The sequence below is a fragment of the Numida meleagris genome, chromosome 3 (assembly GCF_002078875.1).
Source record: "Numida meleagris isolate 19003 breed g44 Domestic line chromosome 3, NumMel1.0, whole genome shotgun sequence".
Taxonomy (NCBI): Eukaryota; Metazoa; Chordata; class Aves; order Galliformes; family Numididae; genus Numida; species Numida meleagris.
In genome coordinates this window covers 17,785,314-17,804,568 of record NC_034411.1, presented here as the reverse complement: position 1 = coordinate 17,804,568, position 19,255 = coordinate 17,785,314, and the positions used below count along the sequence as shown (strand labels likewise).

The following is a 19,255-nucleotide window of genomic DNA, read 5'->3' as shown; positions in this document are numbered from 1 at the left end:
GCGCCGGCCGCGCCCGCCCGCGCCATTACTACCGAGGCAGCGGCACTGTGCGTGGGCTGCTTCCGCCACGCTAGGTGTCATGGCGGTAGTCACGTGATTGCGCAGGGCACCACCACCGCCGCCGCGACTCAGCTGTAGCGCCCGGGCGGGGGTCGCTCCTCTTCTCTGGGCCCCGCCGCTCCAGGCAGAAGGGTCCTGGGTGAGTAGCGGGGCTCCCGTAGGTCTCCCTCCCTTTGTCGACCGCTGCCGGAAGCGGCGGTGGGGCTGCTACTGCGCGGGCCTGCTGCCGGAGCGTGCGGCCTGGCCGGCCCTGCGCCTCCGGAGGTGTCGGGGCGGTGGGCGGTCAGCGGGGCTCTATCGGCGGACCGCCGTGCTGCTGGAGGGCGGGGGGTGAGGGACGGTGCCTGTAAATGACGTGGGAAATATTTAATCTTACGCAGGAGGTAACGGTTGTTTTAAGTAAGAAAGTATGCAGTAATTATAGAACAAAGGTATAGCTTTTTGCCCTCGTAGAAATAGTTGCCTAATAGAAAATAGGTATTTGAAGAGAATGAAATTCTAAAACTAAGCGCATGGATGGTGAAGGCTTAGTGTTTCAAATGGAAAAAAAAAAGATTTAGGATAATTATACATGTGACTTTTGAAATTATTTTATTTTCTGATTGTTTACATTTGAAATGTATTTTTGTGAAGTGAGAAGCACCTCAGCTGTATGTGTTCTTACAGCTGCTCGTTTCTTTCCGCGCTTCAGATTTGCCGTAAACAACATTACAGGAAGAAAATGACTCACTGGTTTCATCGCAACCCTTTGAAGGCCACAGCTCCTGTTCAGTTCAATTATTATGGGGTAGCTACCACTCCAGCTTCGTCGAAGATTTGCAAGTAAGTGTGCTTGTAATCAGCTTCAGCCTTTCTCTGACTGTTTGGAGGATGTCTTTAAAAGTAATGGTTACTCTTCAAATTTTGTTCTGAAGGTAACTAGAAGTATGTAGGCTGAGAGACAGTGAAACACTGATAGCACTGAACACTTAGTTACAAAGAACGAATTATCCAGTTTTCAAGTTTCTTAGTGTATAGCAAGACCTATTATAGAGGCAAAAGACTAAACATTTGGTTGTCTTTTCTGATGACTGTGCATTCCTCTGCAAAAGATTACTTAAAGTAATTTCCATAAGTGAATAAGAATAAATGTTCTATTGTAGTCAGTAACATAATGAAAAGAGACGGTGCTTTATTTTGCAGATCTATTCTTATCCCTTCATATGCTCACCCTATTCTTATGTTGATGAATGCTCCTGCTTCTTACTGCTCTTTCCTCTACTTGCACCCAAACTCTTGGTAGATAAAGGAATATTCATTTTAGTCTGTGATAAAATTTATAGATAACCGTTAATTTATTATCTGTTATTCATTGCTATCTGTCCACAACAGATTGTACTTTCAACTAAAAGAATCAGCCTTACGTATCCAGAGGTGAAAGGAAGATTTTTCTGTGTTCATTAGCATCTTCCTTTCAGAGTACCTTTCTGTATGTTAAGGTAGCTAAACTGAATGCTTATTTTAATTTCCTTAGACAAAAGAATGGTGGTAACATGGGTGGGTACTTCTTCAACAGCATGCTTTTAGGCAGAACTTCTTAGTTTTCTTTTTTTTTCTTTTTCCCTCCCCCATGCAGTGATTTGAGATTATCTCGAACACGACTGCTGGAGCTGTTTACAGACTCAAGCTGTAATCCAGAGATGATGAAGAACGCAACTGACTTGTACTTTTCGCTCTTGCAAGGTAGGAATGTGCAAAACTGCTAATAAATCAAGTATATAGTTTGAGTTTTAATTACGCTTCCCTGAACGTGTGTTGAATTAATCCTATGTGAAACTCTGCACTTCTCAGGAAGGAGAGTATTTTCATAGGTTCTGTGCTTGATGCCAGTCACAGGCACTTGCTAGGCCTTTTGTGCAAGTTTGTGTCCTTTTCACCCTGAGTAGTGGGTGTTAGCTGTCCTTTCCTCTTGCTTTTATCCTCATTCTGCTTCCTGTTAGAGGAGAAAATGTCATCTCTTACACTGTGGTGAATTGCTTAAGTATAAATTGAATCTACAGCTTAGTTGATAAGAGTCACCCTTTAGTGTAAACTCCTGGTTTGTCTAATACTCGGTAATAGAACTTGTTGCAGGCTTATGCTTCTGCTCTTTATCTTAGGTATATCCCAAGGTTCTTATTTTCAGTAGTTGGCATGTTGCCTTGAAACAATATTTTGGTAACTCTCTCTTAGTTTTTTGAAAACTCTCAGACAAGTTAAATAGGATCAAGTTTACAGGAATCAGATGATGAAAATAAAGTTATCCTTCAGTCTGTGGAAAGGGAAGCAGCTCAAGTTGGTGAAGTTGCCTCAGTCTCTTGAGTGGTTTAAGTTAATGAAATATTCTAGACAAAAGTAAGAGCAGTCAAAGTTACTGCATATAAGATTTAGAGTTTCTTCAGGAAAACATGCTTTGTCACTAAAATCTCTAGCACATAAGAAGTATTTTCTTTCTTTATAAACCTGTGACAGAACCTAGGATTAATTATAGCCCAAATAGCTGCTGTTGCTATTCTTTTCTTAAAATCTGTAAGACCTGACCAGACCCAAGCTGATCTTGCTCCTTCCTGGGATTTCCTGCTAGCACCTGAACATCTGTGATGAGCTCCATCTCACTGATGACTGCTTTCTGGGCAGCTGGACATAAGGAAGCAATTTCTTGTAGCCCTGGAGACGGAGTAGCTGATGATTAGGTGAATCCACGCTTCTAAGTCCTTTTCTCTCTCCCTGTTGACCAGGCAGCTTTTCCTGGTCTTTACTTATCACTGTTACAGTAGCAGGGAGCAGCCATAAGCATCCTGTACCCACCTCAGTCAAACTCCCCGCTAGTCACCGCATGGGACATGCAAGGTTTTTCTTGAGCGATCAAGGCTTGCAGGGTTGAATACTTACAGCCTGACCTAATGAAAGATGCCCTTGTCCATAGTACAGGATTGAACTAGATGATGTTTTAAAGATCCTTTCCAACCCATAGTATTCTCTGATTCTGTGAACTGGTAACCTGTTGTGCAAAGATTTTCTTTGTGTAGCCAGTTTGTGTTTTTCAAGTCTTAAGATACTGAGAAATAAAAGTCTCAGGAGGTGACGTGCATTTTGAACAGTACAGCAATAAAGATTCCTTTATCAATATTGTCGCTGATTCTTGTTCCTTCATTACTTCTTTCTGTTCTTTATTTTGAGATTGCCCGTCAGTACTTTTTAAAAAATTATTTTCTTTTATTCTACAGGTTTTATCCTTTCACTGGATGACTCTTCCCAAGAAAGCAAATTGCGATATATTCAGAATTTCAAGTGGACAGACACATTACAGGGACATGTTCCATGGTATGTGTGCTTTTATGATTGCATGGTATGCAGCTATTTTCTCTTGGTCTATTACATATGTGCACATCTGACAGCACAGATGAATTCAAATTTGAACATGTGACAGAACTTGGGACACAAGGTAGTTTCCAAAAATTTGTTGCTTTGCATTTTTTCTGATTGCCATACTGCACTAGGCGTTCTGAAGCATCTGTTGCCTTTATACAGAGGCATGGTGATGCTTGTTACTGATAAAAGACCCCACTGTGTTTTCGTTTATTTACAAACTATGATTGGCTAACGCATTGCGTAAAAGAACCTGAGTATGAAAGCATAGTTTTCTGTGATTTAAAACATTTTTATTTGGCACCACTATCTTCTAAATTTTTTTACTGAAGTCCAGATGATGATCAAGGTCTGACTTTTGTTCTTTTCCTCTGAAACTCCTAGTACATAGACTCCTAGTGCAGACAAACAAAGCTGCTGTTTTAAGTAGGAATGTACATCTGGAGAGAATGTTCTGGATTACTCAATCATCTCTTGATATCGTAGGCAATCATGTTGTACAACGATGCTTACAAATCTGTCATGCTTTATTTAGAAATAGTGCTACACTTCCTCAAAGCTTCTATTCCACTTGGAAGACAATCTGTTGGTCAGGGTTCTTCTAATTTTGTCGTGGATGTAAACATTTGTTCTGGTGCCAGCATTATTCTCCCCACCCTTACACCTTTCTTTTTAAAGGTTATTAGTACCTGAAGTGTACTGAATTTAGGATTGCAAGTTGCAGTCTTTTTGAAGGCCATGCGAGGGTGGTGAGACACTGGATCAGGTTACCCAGAGGCTGTGGATGCCCCCTCCCTGGAAGCATTCGAGGCCAGGCTGGATGGGGCTGTGAGCAACCTGGTCTAGAGGGAGGTATCCCTGCCTGTAGCAAGGGGTTGGAACTAGAAGATCGTAAAGGTCCCTTCCAATACAAACCATTCTATGATTCTATGTTTATAGCTTTGGAAACTTCCTGCTAGTTGTGTGTGCCAGTTAACTGCAGTTATATAAATACTTGTAATAACATTCATTTGAGAGAGATGTAATAGACTCTGACTTATTAACTTAGCAGCTACAACTTTTAAAGTAGACATTCCAGAGCAAGGCTTTCCACAAAATGTGCAATTTGAAAAAAAAGAAGAAAAAGAAAAAATGTCAGCCACACCCAAAACTAAACAAATCTCAAATTACTGTTTTAAAATAAAAGTTCCCAAGAGGTATGGGTAGGCATCTGTACGTGGAAAGTTAAAATTATGAACTCTTAAAGGGAATAAGTAAAAACTGAAGTGTCTTCTAGGCAGTTCAAGTAGAAATGTCTGAGCTGGGAACTGTTGGCTTGTGGAGAGAAATGCCTACCTCTGCTGAAAACTATCAGCACATAGAGTTTGTCAGGACAAAATGGAAAACATTAAATTGTTTGAGGGGCTTGTTCTCTTTATTTTTCTGTCTTTCTTTAGTGCCCAGCAGGATGCAGTATTTGAACTGGTTTCCATGGGTTTTAATGTAGCGCTGTGGTACACAAAATATGCATCAAGACTCGCTGGAAAAGAAGAGTAAGTGTTTTTCTTTTCTTAGTAATGGTATTGCAGCAATATTCCAGCAAAAATCAGTAGGTTCAGAATTTTGTCTGCTATAGTACATGTCTAATGGGGACAAGAGGAGTTCAAGGAGACAGTTGATCTTCATTCATGTGCTTTTAACATCAAAGTGCACTTCAGTCCCGTCTTCTGTTGATGAACAAATGGCATTAATATCGTGAGGCTATGGCATAGAGAAAGTGTAAATTTTGTGTAAACCCTTCGTCCTTCCTGCTCTAGATACCTAAGTCCAAATTTCAGATTCCTAAAATCTCGGCTCTACTGACCCTCAGCCCCGCAGACTTTTAACGCTTTGTCTTTTAACACTGAGGCTCCCTTCCACTTAAAAGTCATGTGTTTCTTTTTCTTCTTTTTCCTTTTTCAAGTGAGTTCTATTTGATTTTTTTTTTTTAATGTTTGAGCACTATATGAAGCTTTTTAGTATGAGAGTAGCACAGCGCTGGGGCAAGTTCCTTAGAGAGACAGGGGACTCTCTGTTCTTGAAGGATTTCAAGATTCAGCCAGAACTGACCTGATGGGCTGTTGGCCTTAGTCCTGCTCCAAAGCTGGAGGTGACGCTTAATGACACTTAGGTCCTTTCCGACTAAAATGTCAGTGATTTGTTCTGTATTTTGTCCTTTCTTAGTATAACAGAAGATGAAGCAAAAGATGTTCACAGAAGCCTGAAGATAGCAGCTGGGATTTTTAAGCATTTGAAGGTAGAACTGTCTCTGCTGTCTGTTTCTCTGAGTACCTAACTTTTTGTCTTAGAAAAGCCTTTGCTTTTCTGACAAGGTTACAGAGTAATCAAATACCTCTGACTGCCTAGATGATTCAGGAAAGAGAAGTGTATTAATGTGTTTTGCTGTCTGTCAATCCCTTTATCCCAATGGCAGTGGAAGAGTAGTCAGTCTGTCTACCCACTAGTGCCTGCAACGGTGCAGCCAGCTGGTTTGGGACCTTCACTGAGTGTTCTATCATTTTAGGAATAAAGGATGTGCTTTGCGATGACAACAGTGGTATTGAGCCTAAACTGACTTAGAGGCTTGCTTTGTACTTAGGAATGTCATATTTCAAAATTGATTACACCTGTTGAAAAAGGAAGAGATTTGGAAGCTCGACTTATCGATTCTTACATCATCCAGTGCCAAGCTGAAGCTCAAGAAGGTATCTTCAAATATACTTGTTCATCAGGGGTGGGAGGTGATGGCCTTTGTGGGTTTCTGTGATGTCTTGCAAAGTCTGTATTGCAGCAGTGCTGTTTTTTTTTTTACTTCTACTGAAGTTCTGTGGCTTAGCGAGGAGGGTTGCTTTCAAGGAGGAATAAGTTACAGTTATAGGAGGAAGTGCCCCAAATCAGTCTGATAGTACAAATTTAACTATTTTGGAAGAAATTACATGCAACATTCCTTCCCTCTTTTTCTCATCTTTCATGCAGTCTTCTCAGTGCTTGCGTGACATAAATTCCCTGTTGTTCTTTAAAATATTTGCAGTTCACGTTTACTGGTTAGTCTTCAGACTAACAGTTCTTCCAGCTTTCCTTTTAATTTGCAGTTCAAGAAACATACTATCTTCATCCTGCACTTCACTTGACTTGTGAGAACATAATATTTGTTTTCTGCTCATATGGGGTTTTAAAATGCTAAATGTGTCCACTAACTTGGCATGATGTTTTCAGTTAAGCTTTATACTGTGGTGTGGGATTTTTTTTCAGTGACGATTGCTCGGGCTATTGAGCTGAAACACAATCCAGGTCTAATAGCTGCCCTTGCTTATGAGACAGCTAACTTCTACCAAAAAGCTGGTAAGTGTCTTGCTTTGTATCCTTAGTGACCTGGTTTATGTTTTATTGCCAGCAGACATGCTTCAACTGCTTGTTAATTGCAATACTAATGCTATTTCTCTGTGGATATGCTTTGTATATTTAGTTTTTTATTTAGTGCATTTATGGCTTCAGGTAGTGCTGTGACAAACACATTCTGATAAGACGTTTTTGTGGGAATCTTTTTCTGTAGTTGTGGGGAAATACTGGTGAGAGGAGAGAAGAGTGATGAGGATATGCAGTAACAACAAACAAATGGGTGATGGAAGTGGACTATGCCCAGCTGTCTTTGGGCAGTGAAGTACAACACAGATAGTAAACCCTGCAGTGGGTTAATTGTGTACATGCACACAGATGAGCAAGCTGATCTGTGGCCTTGTGAGGATGGGTGGCGAAAGTGCAAAAGTATGTGAGTCAATATGAGAGGGAGAATGTTGTAATACATGTAGGCACCTGCAGGTCACTCCTTGAAATTGACCTAGGAGCCAACTTTGAAGTGCTGCTTAAAGACTTGCAGTGAAATTAACCTTCCAAGTTCAGTGGACAGCTCTTTCAGGGATTCTAGGAATAACTGCATGATAGCTCAGTAAACTGCCTGTATCTGTTTTTCTCATAGCTTCCCTGTGCTTCTGCAGGAATAATTTGTCACTGATTTCCAGCTGCTTTGTAGTTAAGATCCGTTGCTAAGTTTATGAATTCTGATCTTTGAGTGGGGTTAGGGGGTATTTCCTTTTTGAAAATGTTTTAAACTATTACTTTACATACATATTCTCAGATCAAACATTATCCAGTTTGGATCCAACCTATGCAGGTAAATGGAGGAAATACTTAAACTTGAAGTCCTGTTTCTATATGGCTTACGTAAGTACTTTGTTGATATCGTTCACAGTTTTTAATGTTGTCTGTGGGCTGGATGGGGATTACATATTGCCTTGACTTTCTTTCCATGCTATGAGGAGATGCTCTGCAGTGTTGGTGGCATTTGAAGTGTTTCTGCTGAGCCAGGTGAAATGTCCTCATTGTGGAGTTTATTGTGACTTTTGAAGCAAAGCAGGTTGAGCGTAGTACTAGTTTTCCATTATATGTACCAAAATCTGATTCTAGGCATAATTCAGAGCTGCTCATCTTTTCTGAAAGTCCTGAAGGAAACTGCATCAAATGTTAAGTGCCATTCCAAGTGCTGTCCTTTTTTACGTGACTGATCTGTTAGTATAGTAGCACTGGGATGCGATTTGAACTAGACTGTATACTACTGCTTGTGCTTTGAAAGCCTTCATGAAGCTCCAGGATGCTCATGACTAGACTTGAGACATCTTGCTTTAGACCCACCTCAAGTGTTTGTGTTGAACTGTGCTGGTCAAAGTAAATGCACTCAGTCATCAGTGAGTGTTGTTTTGCCTTCCATTCCCAAATTGTCAGCTGTCTGCCTGGGATGGCAACTTCAAAGACAGCCAACCGATGTAAGGAAGAACAGAAGTAAATTGATGTGGGAAGTGCCTGGTGATGTTGGTAACGATTTTGTCCTCTCTCATTAGGCGTACTGTTACCATGGTCAAACTTTACTGGCAAGTGATAAATGTGGGGAAGCAATTAGATCTCTCCAAGAATCAGAAAAATGTAAGTGTGATCAAGACTGGATTATAGGGTCTGATGACATGCCCACTTTATTTTGCTATATTGTGGGCTTTTTTGTTTCTTATAAACTTAAGGTTTTGTCTTTTACCTGGTGAAAGTCCAGCACACAAGTACAAAGATACCATTCATGCGTATTGTGTGGAGGCAGGTGGCTTTTTCTTTTGTATCCCAATGGCCTGCACTGCTTAACTTTACCACAATGTGTAAAAATGCTCAAATAATCCAATTTTAAATTTCTAATTTTAAAAATAGTTAAACAGAGTAAGAGCAAACTAAATTGGATTACTTGCAATAAAACAGATACTGTGTTTTTTTATTGTGCCTGTTGTTCAGAGAAGAGTGCTTCTTTTCCAACTCCATATTAAGTATTGTTTATTTTTGAACTTCAGCTCTCCGTGGATACCTTCATATCTATTCTTGTTCCCTACAGTGTTGTACAGTTTTCAAACTTATTGTCGCATTTTGCTCCAAAAGTAAGAATGTTTCCCTGCTTCTCCCTGCTCAAAAAATATCTTTTTTTCTTCTGCTCTTAGTCATTTTTGGATGCAGTAAGTCTTGGCTGGAAGTGCTGCCTTGTAGTTTATTTTTGTTTCTGAGAAGTAAGAAGCCTGAATGGAGTCTGATGTCTCTTAAAGCTCAAGCAGTGTAGATCAGAACTGTCATTTAACAGGCTCCTGTAACTGATTTTTATTACGTTTCTTGCACAGTTTTTGCTAAGGCTGAGGCATTGTGCAAAGAATATGGAGAAACCAAAGGGCCTGGGACTACTGCCAAACCTTCTGGACATCTCTTCTTTAGGAAATTAGGAAGTTTCATTAAGAACACACTTGAAAAATGCCAGAGAGAGAATGGATTCATGTAAGTAATTTGGGATTGGTACAATACACTACATGGCCTGTTAACATCTTACCTGCTGTTTTCTTTTTTTTTTTTTTTTCAGGCTGAGGTAGTAAATGTTATTTTTCAATTCATATGCTGTGTTAGAGCATAAGATGTAGCATACAGAATTGCAAATTTCTCTTTGATTTTTTTTTTTCTCTCTTACCAAACTTGTATGGGTCTGTGCTAGCACTCTCTCTGTGTAGGTTGGACTGACGTACTGGAGAGGTTAAGCTGTTTCCTTCCTTCGTTCCGCAGCCACTTTGTTCCTTTTCCTTCTGCACAGGAGAAAGTCCTGCAGCAGTTGCTGTGTTGCTTTAGTGCCCTCTTCCTTGATGATGGGATCTAGTAGACAGAAGAGAACAGAGGGAAAAATGACAAGACTGGTGGCTGATTGTGATTTGCTAGTGGGAAGTCAAAACAGTCCTGACTTCCATGAAGAACATACTTCAGGTGCTAGGAGCTTTAGCAGTCTAATTAATACTATCAATAGAACTGTCTGTCAGCTAGTGCTCCTTCCAAGAAAGAGTTTGGAAATGGTTTAAAATAGCAAGATTAGTTTGGCTTTAGAATTCTCTTGGTGACTTCTCTCCTTTTTTCTCCTCTTATAATATAGTATTCCATAGTAGATTTCCCTTTTTACGGTATTTGAACACCAGTGTGGTAGGGCAATTGACTAAACAAAAAGGATTGTCAAGTATGCCAAACTGAACTGCAAATAGGAATAGAAACCAGATAATGAGGGGCTGCTTGGGGTGATGTGCCTGCCAGAGAGCTCTGCCACAGCACAGGAACTAAGGTAGCATGTATCAGTAATAGTCAGTTTTCAACTCGTTAGTTTGCCAAGGGTATTTTTATACCCTCATTCAGGCTTTGCATTGTATCAAGTCTTTGTGGGTGTTGCACTGTTGTTGCTGTTATGCAGTGTGTCATGTTAAAGTTGGTCTTGCAGTAGCAGAGGAAAAGAGCTGCCCTCTTCATTTTTCTTGAAATACTTTCAGATTTATTTTTTTAATGATCTTTCTGGACAAAAGGTGCTCTTCTCATTGAAGCACTGGGAAAGATGGGTGTGAAGCAGGAAAGAACCCACCTAGCTCTTTGGGGATGAACAATACCAAGAAGGAACTGCTTTTGTTGCAAATCCTGCTGACAGAATGCATGCTGGATGATGCTTTCCTGAAACGGAATGAGTGTAGCACTGTGAAAACCTGGATTGTTTTTCTTTAGAATTGCAAATGAAACTTCCAGAGAGAATGTATTGTGTTTTCAATACATTCCTGTATTCTCTTAAAGCTATTTTCAGAAGGTGCCCACAGAGGCTCCCCAGCTGGAACTGAAAGCAAACTATGGCTTAGTAGAGCCTGTTCCTTTTGAATTTCCTGCCTTGAATGCGCACTGGACTCCTGAAACGCTTGCTGCATTTGATCTCACCAAGAGACCAAAGGATGACACTGTAAGATAATCTTACATATTTTTATTTCCCATTAGCTTTATTCTGTCTGTAGTAGATTACTATTTTAGTCTTGTGTAGTGTTTCCTACCTCAGTGGGAAAAGCCTTGGATGCACGGCTGCCACCTGAGCTCATGTTTCCCTTGCGCGAGGAGGCAAGTCAGTTAATCTCTCTGCCATACTATCAGCTACAGGAGAGTAGGGGTTGTACTTTTCAAAGTCCTGAATAGGAAGAAATTCTCTAATGTGTTTAAGATGCTGAGATGATACAGGAGAGAATGCTATAGAAAGATCCTTTTAAGAAAATGATTCATTGAAGGATGCTGAAATAGTCAATACTTTACTTTCTTCCTTCCTCTTTGCTCAAAGTCTTTAGCCTTGGAAAGAGGGAGTACTGTTAGATTAGGATATGTGAAGTTAGCGCTGCTTGAATGCTGTGCAGACCCAGCGGTTTGTACTTGTGGTATTTAATTTCTTTTTCTTCTTGTTCACAGGCTAAACCAAAACCAGATGAAGAAGTAAAGCCTCTGAAGGAACCAGATATAAAGCCTCAAAAAGACAGTGGATGCCAGATTTCTTAAGTGCCATAGGTGCTTTGAATTCACTTTAAAACTGTATTAATTGGACTCTGGGGCTTTTATTCCTGATCTCCCTTTTTCTGGTTCTTCTTTTTTAATTTAGAAGACTAATACAGTTTACTTTTGTTGGTATGCATCTTTCTTGCTTAAGAATGTGACACATTTCTAGCAGTTTATTTATATCTGACTTATTTTTGGTTTTAGTGGGGTATCATAGAATGAATGGGCTTAAATGTTCCTATTGTGCCTCTAGAGAGTTTCTTTTTGTGGGTTTCTACCCACAAGTAGCAAAGGAAATATCACGATTGTGCTTGAGGATTTTCCATTAAAATATGTGCTATATAATGTCACATTCTGCAAACGAAAGTTTGCATGAACAGTTATTTATTCAGATTTGTCATACAGGCTTAGCATCTTGCTATGTTACAATTCACTTAATTGCAGTGAGTGAAGAAAATACAGGTTCTGTGTTTAATACTCCAGTGGTATTTCACAGGACTTGGAAAACCTTAAGTTTTGCATAATTGGAGCACAATGTATATTCTTCTGAAACTATTAGTCTCTGTTCTTTTCTCTCTAGATTAAGGTTCTTGTATAAGAATTTGTGGTGAGGCACTTTAGCTTGTCTGTCTTTAATTTAAAAATCCTTTAAAATCAAATTGTTTGTGAAAGTAATGCAGCAAGTAATAAGGAAATGCTTGAAAGCGATGCAGCATCATTCATTCATAGCTTTTGGATTTTTAATGTTCTGGTAACTTTGAAAGCTGCAGATCTTTGAAATCTCTTGGCACTAGAAAAGCTGGGTTTGAATATATGAACTTGTAATGCATAAGGTAGGAGATTGGTAACTAAGATGCTGTGTTTCCATCTAGGTAGCGTCTAAAAGAAACTGTTAAGATAACAGGTGAGATTAGATGAATTGCTGAAGGAACAAGTGGGAAACCAAGCTCTAGATTTCCTTTATGCTATGTGAAAACAGTGCTCTATCTCAGCTTTTTCAGTAGTGCACTGAAATCAGCTCCTTTTGAAGAGATGTTGCTGAAAGCCAAGCTCAGTCAAGAGTGAGAAAGTATTTTGCAGAACTTGCTTTTTCTGTATCTGCCTCCTGTGGAAAATGTGATAGCATTCTTTAGTACTGAGCACTCAACACCACCCATGTCAACAAAACTGTAGCTTTCCAATTTGTTGCAAGAGGAAAAAAAAAATACAGTGCATGTATTGAAGCGAGAGCCCTGCAGTCTCTAGATACTAGTTACTGCATTTCGCTCTACCTGAGAAGGAAATTGAGCTTGGGAATGTTCCCATTTCAGGAAAACATGATGGCATGTGCACTTAACATGACGTATGCTGTAAAAATATTCTTTGCATTGTACTGTCTGGATTGGTTCTTTTTCCACTGTGGTGTAATGCAGTATTTTTTTTTTATTTTCAACGTTCCATTGGACCAGAGTAGCTTAGTTTATAGAGCTGGAGTGTAGCTCCTTGAAGGCCTATGGAACAAAAGCCTTGTGATGAGGTTAATATGAACCCCAAGACTCTTCCCAAGGTACTGGACCAAACTGCAGAATTCATTGCTGTAAAAGGCAAAGAGGATCTAATGCTGGCTATTGTGGTGAATCAAATGCAGAACTCACACCTTCCATTTTTCTTTCAGCCAGATCTGCACACAAAAATAAGTGTAAAATCAACTGAGTTGCTTCTTTGGAAGAAGTTTCAGTTCTTTAAGGAGCTTATGTGGGGTAGAGGATAATAACTATCAAGAAGAACTGATGTCCAGAATAGGTCTATCTTCTTCTAATGCTGCAGAACTAATTGGGGTGTGTTTTACCAAGAGTTATTCAGATCTGTTCGTAACTGATCAGTTGAGTTTTCAGATGTCTTGCACTGTTAAAAGACCAGCTTAAATTTTGCCAAAATGGAGTGTAGAGCTATTTTGCCAAAACAGGTTTTTAATCCTCCTACAAAGCTTATTACAGCTGTAGTCATCTGCGTTTGCTTGGCCTGCTCCCTTTAAGGTTCAAGATGCCGTTAACTCCATTTCAAAATCGGGATTTTTTTTAGTTGCTCATTGTTCTTAAGAAGTCTCTGTATGTCAATATTTATATTATATCCCATATTATATAATATTTATATTACATCCCAGCCCAATCAATTTTCATTTTAGACAGACTGCATAGCATTTTTCCTTCTCCCCTCCCTTTCCATCTGCAGCGCTCTGTGGCACAGACTTACCTTTGTCTGCTAAGGCACATGTAGATGCCGGGACTCATTTCCAGTGAGGCTTTTGACCGTGGGTGTATTTCAGTGTATAAATACCTTAAAATGAACAAATCATGACTAAATCATTCCCAAACAACTGCTTGGGAAAGATTATTTTAAGGACTTGTAATTCTTAATTCTTTGGACGCTTTCTTCAACCAAGTGGTTTGTTTGAATCAAGCTCACTGTAAATAGTTCAGGGCATAACCAAGTGGGTTGTGTCAGGTTATGGCATTACTTAAGCCTAGTCGTGTAACTTCTTACGCCATAGCTGTTTCGGTAAATATGATGTAGTAGCTTAAAAATAGACTAATGGAACAAACTAATTCATTTAACATGTGTTGCTTTTCAAGACAAACTGTTTACTGATAGTTAAAATCCTATGGCAAATGTTGAATAGTTTTGCCCAAGAGTAAGGAACTGGAGACTGCTTAATGTGCAAACTGTAGAGTGTGGTCAGTCAGTGAGCAGTTCTCTCATTGGTTTTGTTGGATGGTGGCAAGAATTACTGTAAATAATATATAGATTGCCTGTTCAATATGCTCAAGAATATAGGTGAATTGATTGAGAATTGCAGTAAATTTAGAAACCTAGCAGCCGTGTTCCTTCGGTTATTATTTCCTTTTGTAATTTTTAAGAGTGAGGTATTTTGAATGATGACTTTTTGATATTCTTTTGCTGCAGGAGCCTGTTTGTGTGGCCTCTCTGGTTTAGATGCTCTGCTGGTTAAACCTTCAAATGGTGTTGGTGTAAATAATCTTTAAAAACTTGTGCTCTGTCTGAGATGGGACAAAACAGCAACTGAATAAAATACTGAGCACTGGGCCCTCTACTTCATCCTTTTAAAATGTACTGATAGTCTTTAATCTTCTGTAAATCAAACTATTAAGCTATTTGTAAGATTTATGTTTAAATACCTTTCATCCACTTCTTCCATGTTCCATGTTTCTGGGTTCAGAGTCGTTAATCTCCACCCAGCATGTGACACTCCTAGAACTGGAGGACTACATTTGGCCCTCGGATGCTGATGCCCCCCTCCCACTGGATTCAATAGAGGAGTTTTACCTGTCAGCCTAAGGGTAATATTTGATCACCTGATGGTTCAGCATGAATAAGTGGTGTGTCTGTAATGATGGTGCTGGTTCATAGTATAAGCAAGAAAACAGATACCTATATCTGCATAGAATATAGTCACCTTTGCACTTTAGGATTTCTGATCTTGCAATTTTAGTACAATACCATGTGATTGTAAATACTCCTTCCTGTCCTTTTAATTTGGTTGCACTGATTTCATTACTATGCTATTGATAAGATTTTTATGAGAAACATGACTAAAATGTATTTTTAATTGTCTATGTATAAAATAAACTCATGAAGCACATCTCTGTCTTCAATATTCAGGGAACACAAGAGGAGGCAGCAATCCCTCTATTTTCCATGCGATTTCAGAGAATTTAAAAGTCTCTGTATTGACTGAGGGCTGATACATTTCACCTTGTCCCTGCACCTATCTAACTCCTATCTATACTGAAGTTCCAACATTAACATAATTCCTGTTCATGTATATTACTTACCCTTAAAAAATAAATTAAACATCCATCTTTAAAGGTCATTGTGTTATTGCAGCAGTAGCAGCTGATGTTGACAGATTATCCCCCCCCCCCCCGTAGTGGGTATCTGTCTCTAGATTTAGAGTGTGCAAAATGTAGGTTTTTCCACAGTGGTGTTTGAATTTACTCAGTTTTCCACTGACAGTGCTCTGAAGTTGAAGAAATGTCACCAGGCAGCTGAGGGGCCCCTCGATCATCTCTTCGTGTAGGAAGGCCTACCTCCTTTGGTGGTTGGGCCTTCATGGATTTCAATCTATATGAAGCAAGCCTGTAGTCTGATCAAACCCCAGTCGAACCAGTTCTGATGAGATTGAACCAAGTAGCCTTATTTTATGAAGACAGTCACCATGGGATCTTAAGCTTCATAGTTTGGAACTTTGTATATAACCACAAGTTTCAGAATATTTGAACAATCTGAACATATCATGTTTTGTTTCACCACTCAGAATATTAAGTATAGTAGCAAGAAACAGCATCTATTTTGAATGTCACTTTCTCCAATTTAATATGAGCATAATAACTATAGAGGGTACTTTGGCTCTGTAGTATGACCACAGGAAAGTTGCATGAGTCGACTGCTTAGGGAAATTCTAACTATGGTGAAGCACTTCATGGTTGTTTGTTTTTGTTTGCTTGTTTTTAGTACTTGGGCATGATTTTATGTGCCTTTACAAAGTGCTAGTGCTTGTAAAGTCCTGTGAGGGTGCAAGATATTCTGTGTCCTCCGTTTAGGAGCTTTCATGACGTGCGGATTGCTGGACACTTCTCTACGTTGCCAGCAGGTGGCAAATGAATTGGTAACAAACGTGTTCTCATTTTTAAAGGCATGGCTGGCTCTTTCACCTCTCTGTAAACATGTGCTGGTGCCTTCTAGCTTCTGAGGGTTTAGCTGGGTTTCTAGAAGAAAAAAATAGCCTAAAGGGATTATATGCTAAATACTGTGTGGTAAAGCAGAAAGCTTGCAACCGCCTTTTTTAATGCTTGCCTCAAGAGTAGCAATTCACACACGCATTTTGTGCTTTATTCTTTTTCTCCTTGCTCTGGTTCCTCTTTTACCTGTTCTTAGTCTAATACAAAGTTTGCAAATTGCCAGGGCCCACCCACAGTTCAAATACAAGCAGTCCTCGCATCCTGTAGCTTTAGGGTTGGGTTTCCTGATTTCCCACCAGCGCTGCGTTGCTGCTAACGCTACAAGGCACATCTATCTGAAAGGCGTGGATTCTCTGCGAAAACACTAAACATACAGGTCTATCTACTAGTGTCTGTTCTCTATTTACCCTGGAAAATACTCCTGTTCTGCATCTGTTTTTACGTCATGGGAAGTCCCCAGTACAGGTGAATTTACTTTTTTTAATTCATTGATGTCAGATATTTTTCCAAAATGTGTCTGCTGGAACTTTTATAGCCTTTGGAGCTTCAGAAGGTAAATTCACACTGAACTTCTGGCATAAAGAGATTTGGGACATTACTCTTGTAAAACAAAGCAGCGTTAACTTCACTAATTTGTTTGCTGTTGTACATTTTGTATTTCTTCAGCTTTCATCCAGTAAACAAGTTGCATGTATAAACGCTCAAAAGTATATTTTTTTTTCTCAAGCTGGCTTACAGCAAGAGAAATACAAATAAAGAATTAACGACAGCGCACAGAAGTAAGTGCACCTGTGTTTAAGAGAACGTGATGATGCTGTAAATTACTCATAAGGATTTCCTGGTTTTGATGTGCAGTTCCATGTTGGTTCATAACTTCAGCAATCCTTAATGAGGTTTTTCCTGTTCAACACACTAAAAAAAAAAAAGTAAGAAGCATGTTCTTAAATAAATGAATGGTAAGGTCTTGAAGGTGAGACCTGTGTCATCCTTCCACTGCCCTGAAACTACATTTCCTGAGGTTCTGACCCTTCTCTATGATGTAGAGTTTTGTCCTCTTGATTTTTTTTTTTTTTAAAGAATGTTCTTACTTTGAAGTTTCTCCTACTGAATGATGCTGTATTTAATGATAAATGAAACTTAACTAAAAAAGGCTGTGTGTCTCTAGCAATAGAGGATCCCATAGCTGCGTATCACAGCTGCTCAGAAGCGGCTGTGCACAAGTCCATTTCTGCCCTGTCCGATTTTAGTCCTGAGCTCTTTGACTCTTTTCAAGGCTGATTTGCCTGACATGCTGTGTACTTCAGGTGGCATCAAGAATAGAATTGTACCTTCAGTATCTGCTGCACTGGAGCTGTGCTTCCAATAGATACCATTTAGTGAGCAGGAAGAGGATACTACTTTCCAGAATAATGAGGAGAACAATGAAGTCCTCGATGGAGCAAAATCTTCAAGGATTGTTTATTTTGCAAATGGTGAGACTGGAAGAATACAGCGTGGAAGAGGAGGAGCAGCAGCCTGTTGACATGGTGAGCCTCTTATTGTTTCTCCAGGGCCCAGCAGATAGTGCAGCATGGATGAAACACAGTTTCTAGACTTTACTACGCTGAGCTGAAAGATGATGTTCTTACTAGATAGAAAAGAAAAAAAGTAATTCATAAAAATACTTAAAACTACCTTATTTTGGCCTAGTCTTGGAGGAGATTAAAACAGCTTTACTCTCACAAGCACCTCCAGGTGGTGCATCTCTGCAACATACATCTTTCCAAATTCAGGTTTCCATATAGCTCTTGACTGTCTTAACAAAATGTACTGTTTGTAGTAGAATTCTATAAAGTAAATAATATATTAGCTGAATCTGACCATGGGCAGCAACCTGTGAGGAGATGGATTTACACAGTAACTTCTTTGCAAAGTTTCAGATCACTTCGTATTATGAGCTGGGTGATGCAGGACTGTGCTTAGTGCAACTTCATGGATGAGCTTGTCTTTAGGTTTTAAAGCTTTCTTCTTGTTTCTGCTCTGTAGTCCACGCTCTCCTGGGTGCCATAGCTCTGGTTTTGGACAGTTTGAGTTGCAGCCACTTCATTTCTTAGTAAGTCCATGTTTGTTCTTTTTGTCAGTGATTTCTTGCCTTACTTTACCTATGGATTAACTGGAATGCATTTGCTGTTTAAGTGACCTCTGACCTGCTGGAGAGAATTTTAAAAATTAAGCATTTTCTTCTGGTCAGATAATATAATCAATCAACAATTAAATAATTCAGAATAGACTGCTTGGCTTCAGCCTATTGGTCTTTTACAGTAGCCTGAAAGATGCTTTCCTTGCCTTCAGGTACCTGGAGCCTTAGTGCGAGCAAAAGAACAATTTGAAAGTAGTAGGAAAAAACCTGGTAATCACGCAGGTAGATAAAAAGCAGGACTCAGTATGTTAGGTGTGCCGTGAATGGTGTGCCGCCTTCACGGTTAGAACAGCGTGGCAGAAAGCACTTGCAGGAGAATCCGAACGGAGTGATCCTAATTAAGGATAGGCCATTTTTCCTGGCTCTTGCCCCGGGACAGATCAAATCATTCTTGACAGGGTTGTCAAATTTATTCTCAGAGACTTCTGGTCATTGTTACTGCCTCAGCTCCCCTTGATTCTGGTGGTTTGAAATGTTTCCACCAAAAATTCTTTATATAACGTAGATCATGCCTTCTACATTTCAAGTTTCTCTCTTAACCTATCAGCAAATCATCCTTTTGTCTTTTCAAGATCTTTTCCCATATTTGACTGTTACCATGCCTCCCCTTAGCTTTTCCATCCATAGACTAAACACCATGCCTTTGCCTCTTTCGGCATTGATCTTATTTCCAAGATATTTACTCATTCTTGCTGCCGTCCTCTGGACTTTCTCTCATTTGTCCACATGCTTTTCAAATGTTGTCATGCCCGAAACAGAACAGAAGCCTCCAGCTGGGGCTCACTGTGACAGAGTAGTGCATAATTGCTACCTAAGCAGCTGTTTCCCATCTTGTCTGAGTACAGAACAATATTTTCAGAAATTTTCTTACATCCTGGTATTTTTTCCCCCGGAATATTTCTTTTGTAGATGTTGTTTTGAATTGCATTCTTATTTTTCATGCTACTCGTAACTGTTTGCAAAAATGTAT

General features: G+C 39.6%; 1 protein-coding gene across 3 annotated transcripts; it reads left to right on the top strand.

Moving 5' to 3' along the window:
• BROX (BRO1 domain and CAAX motif containing) lies at positions 56–15,007 on the top strand. 3 transcript variants are annotated; one of them, XM_021391709.1, is made up of 14 exons: positions 302–443; positions 752–882; positions 1,676–1,782; positions 3,306–3,402; positions 4,884–4,979; positions 5,650–5,722; positions 6,065–6,170; positions 6,718–6,807; positions 7,601–7,686; positions 8,361–8,442; positions 9,168–9,318; positions 10,633–10,792; positions 11,284–11,379; positions 14,311–15,007. In XM_021391709.1, the coding sequence occupies exons 1-13, from the start codon at positions 411–413 to the stop codon at positions 11,368–11,370; spliced, it is 1,299 nt and encodes a 432-aa protein (XP_021247384.1). In that variant the 5' UTR covers positions 302–410; the 3' UTR covers positions 11,371–11,379; positions 14,311–15,007. The 3 variants fall into 3 exon arrangements, with proteins under 3 accessions (XP_021247385.1, XP_021247386.1, XP_021247384.1); XM_021391710.1 differs by lacking the exon at positions 302–443 and adding an exon at positions 56–199 and having other exon boundaries at positions 11,284–15,007; XM_021391711.1 differs by lacking the exon at positions 302–443 and adding an exon at positions 67–199 and having other exon boundaries at positions 727–882; positions 11,284–15,007.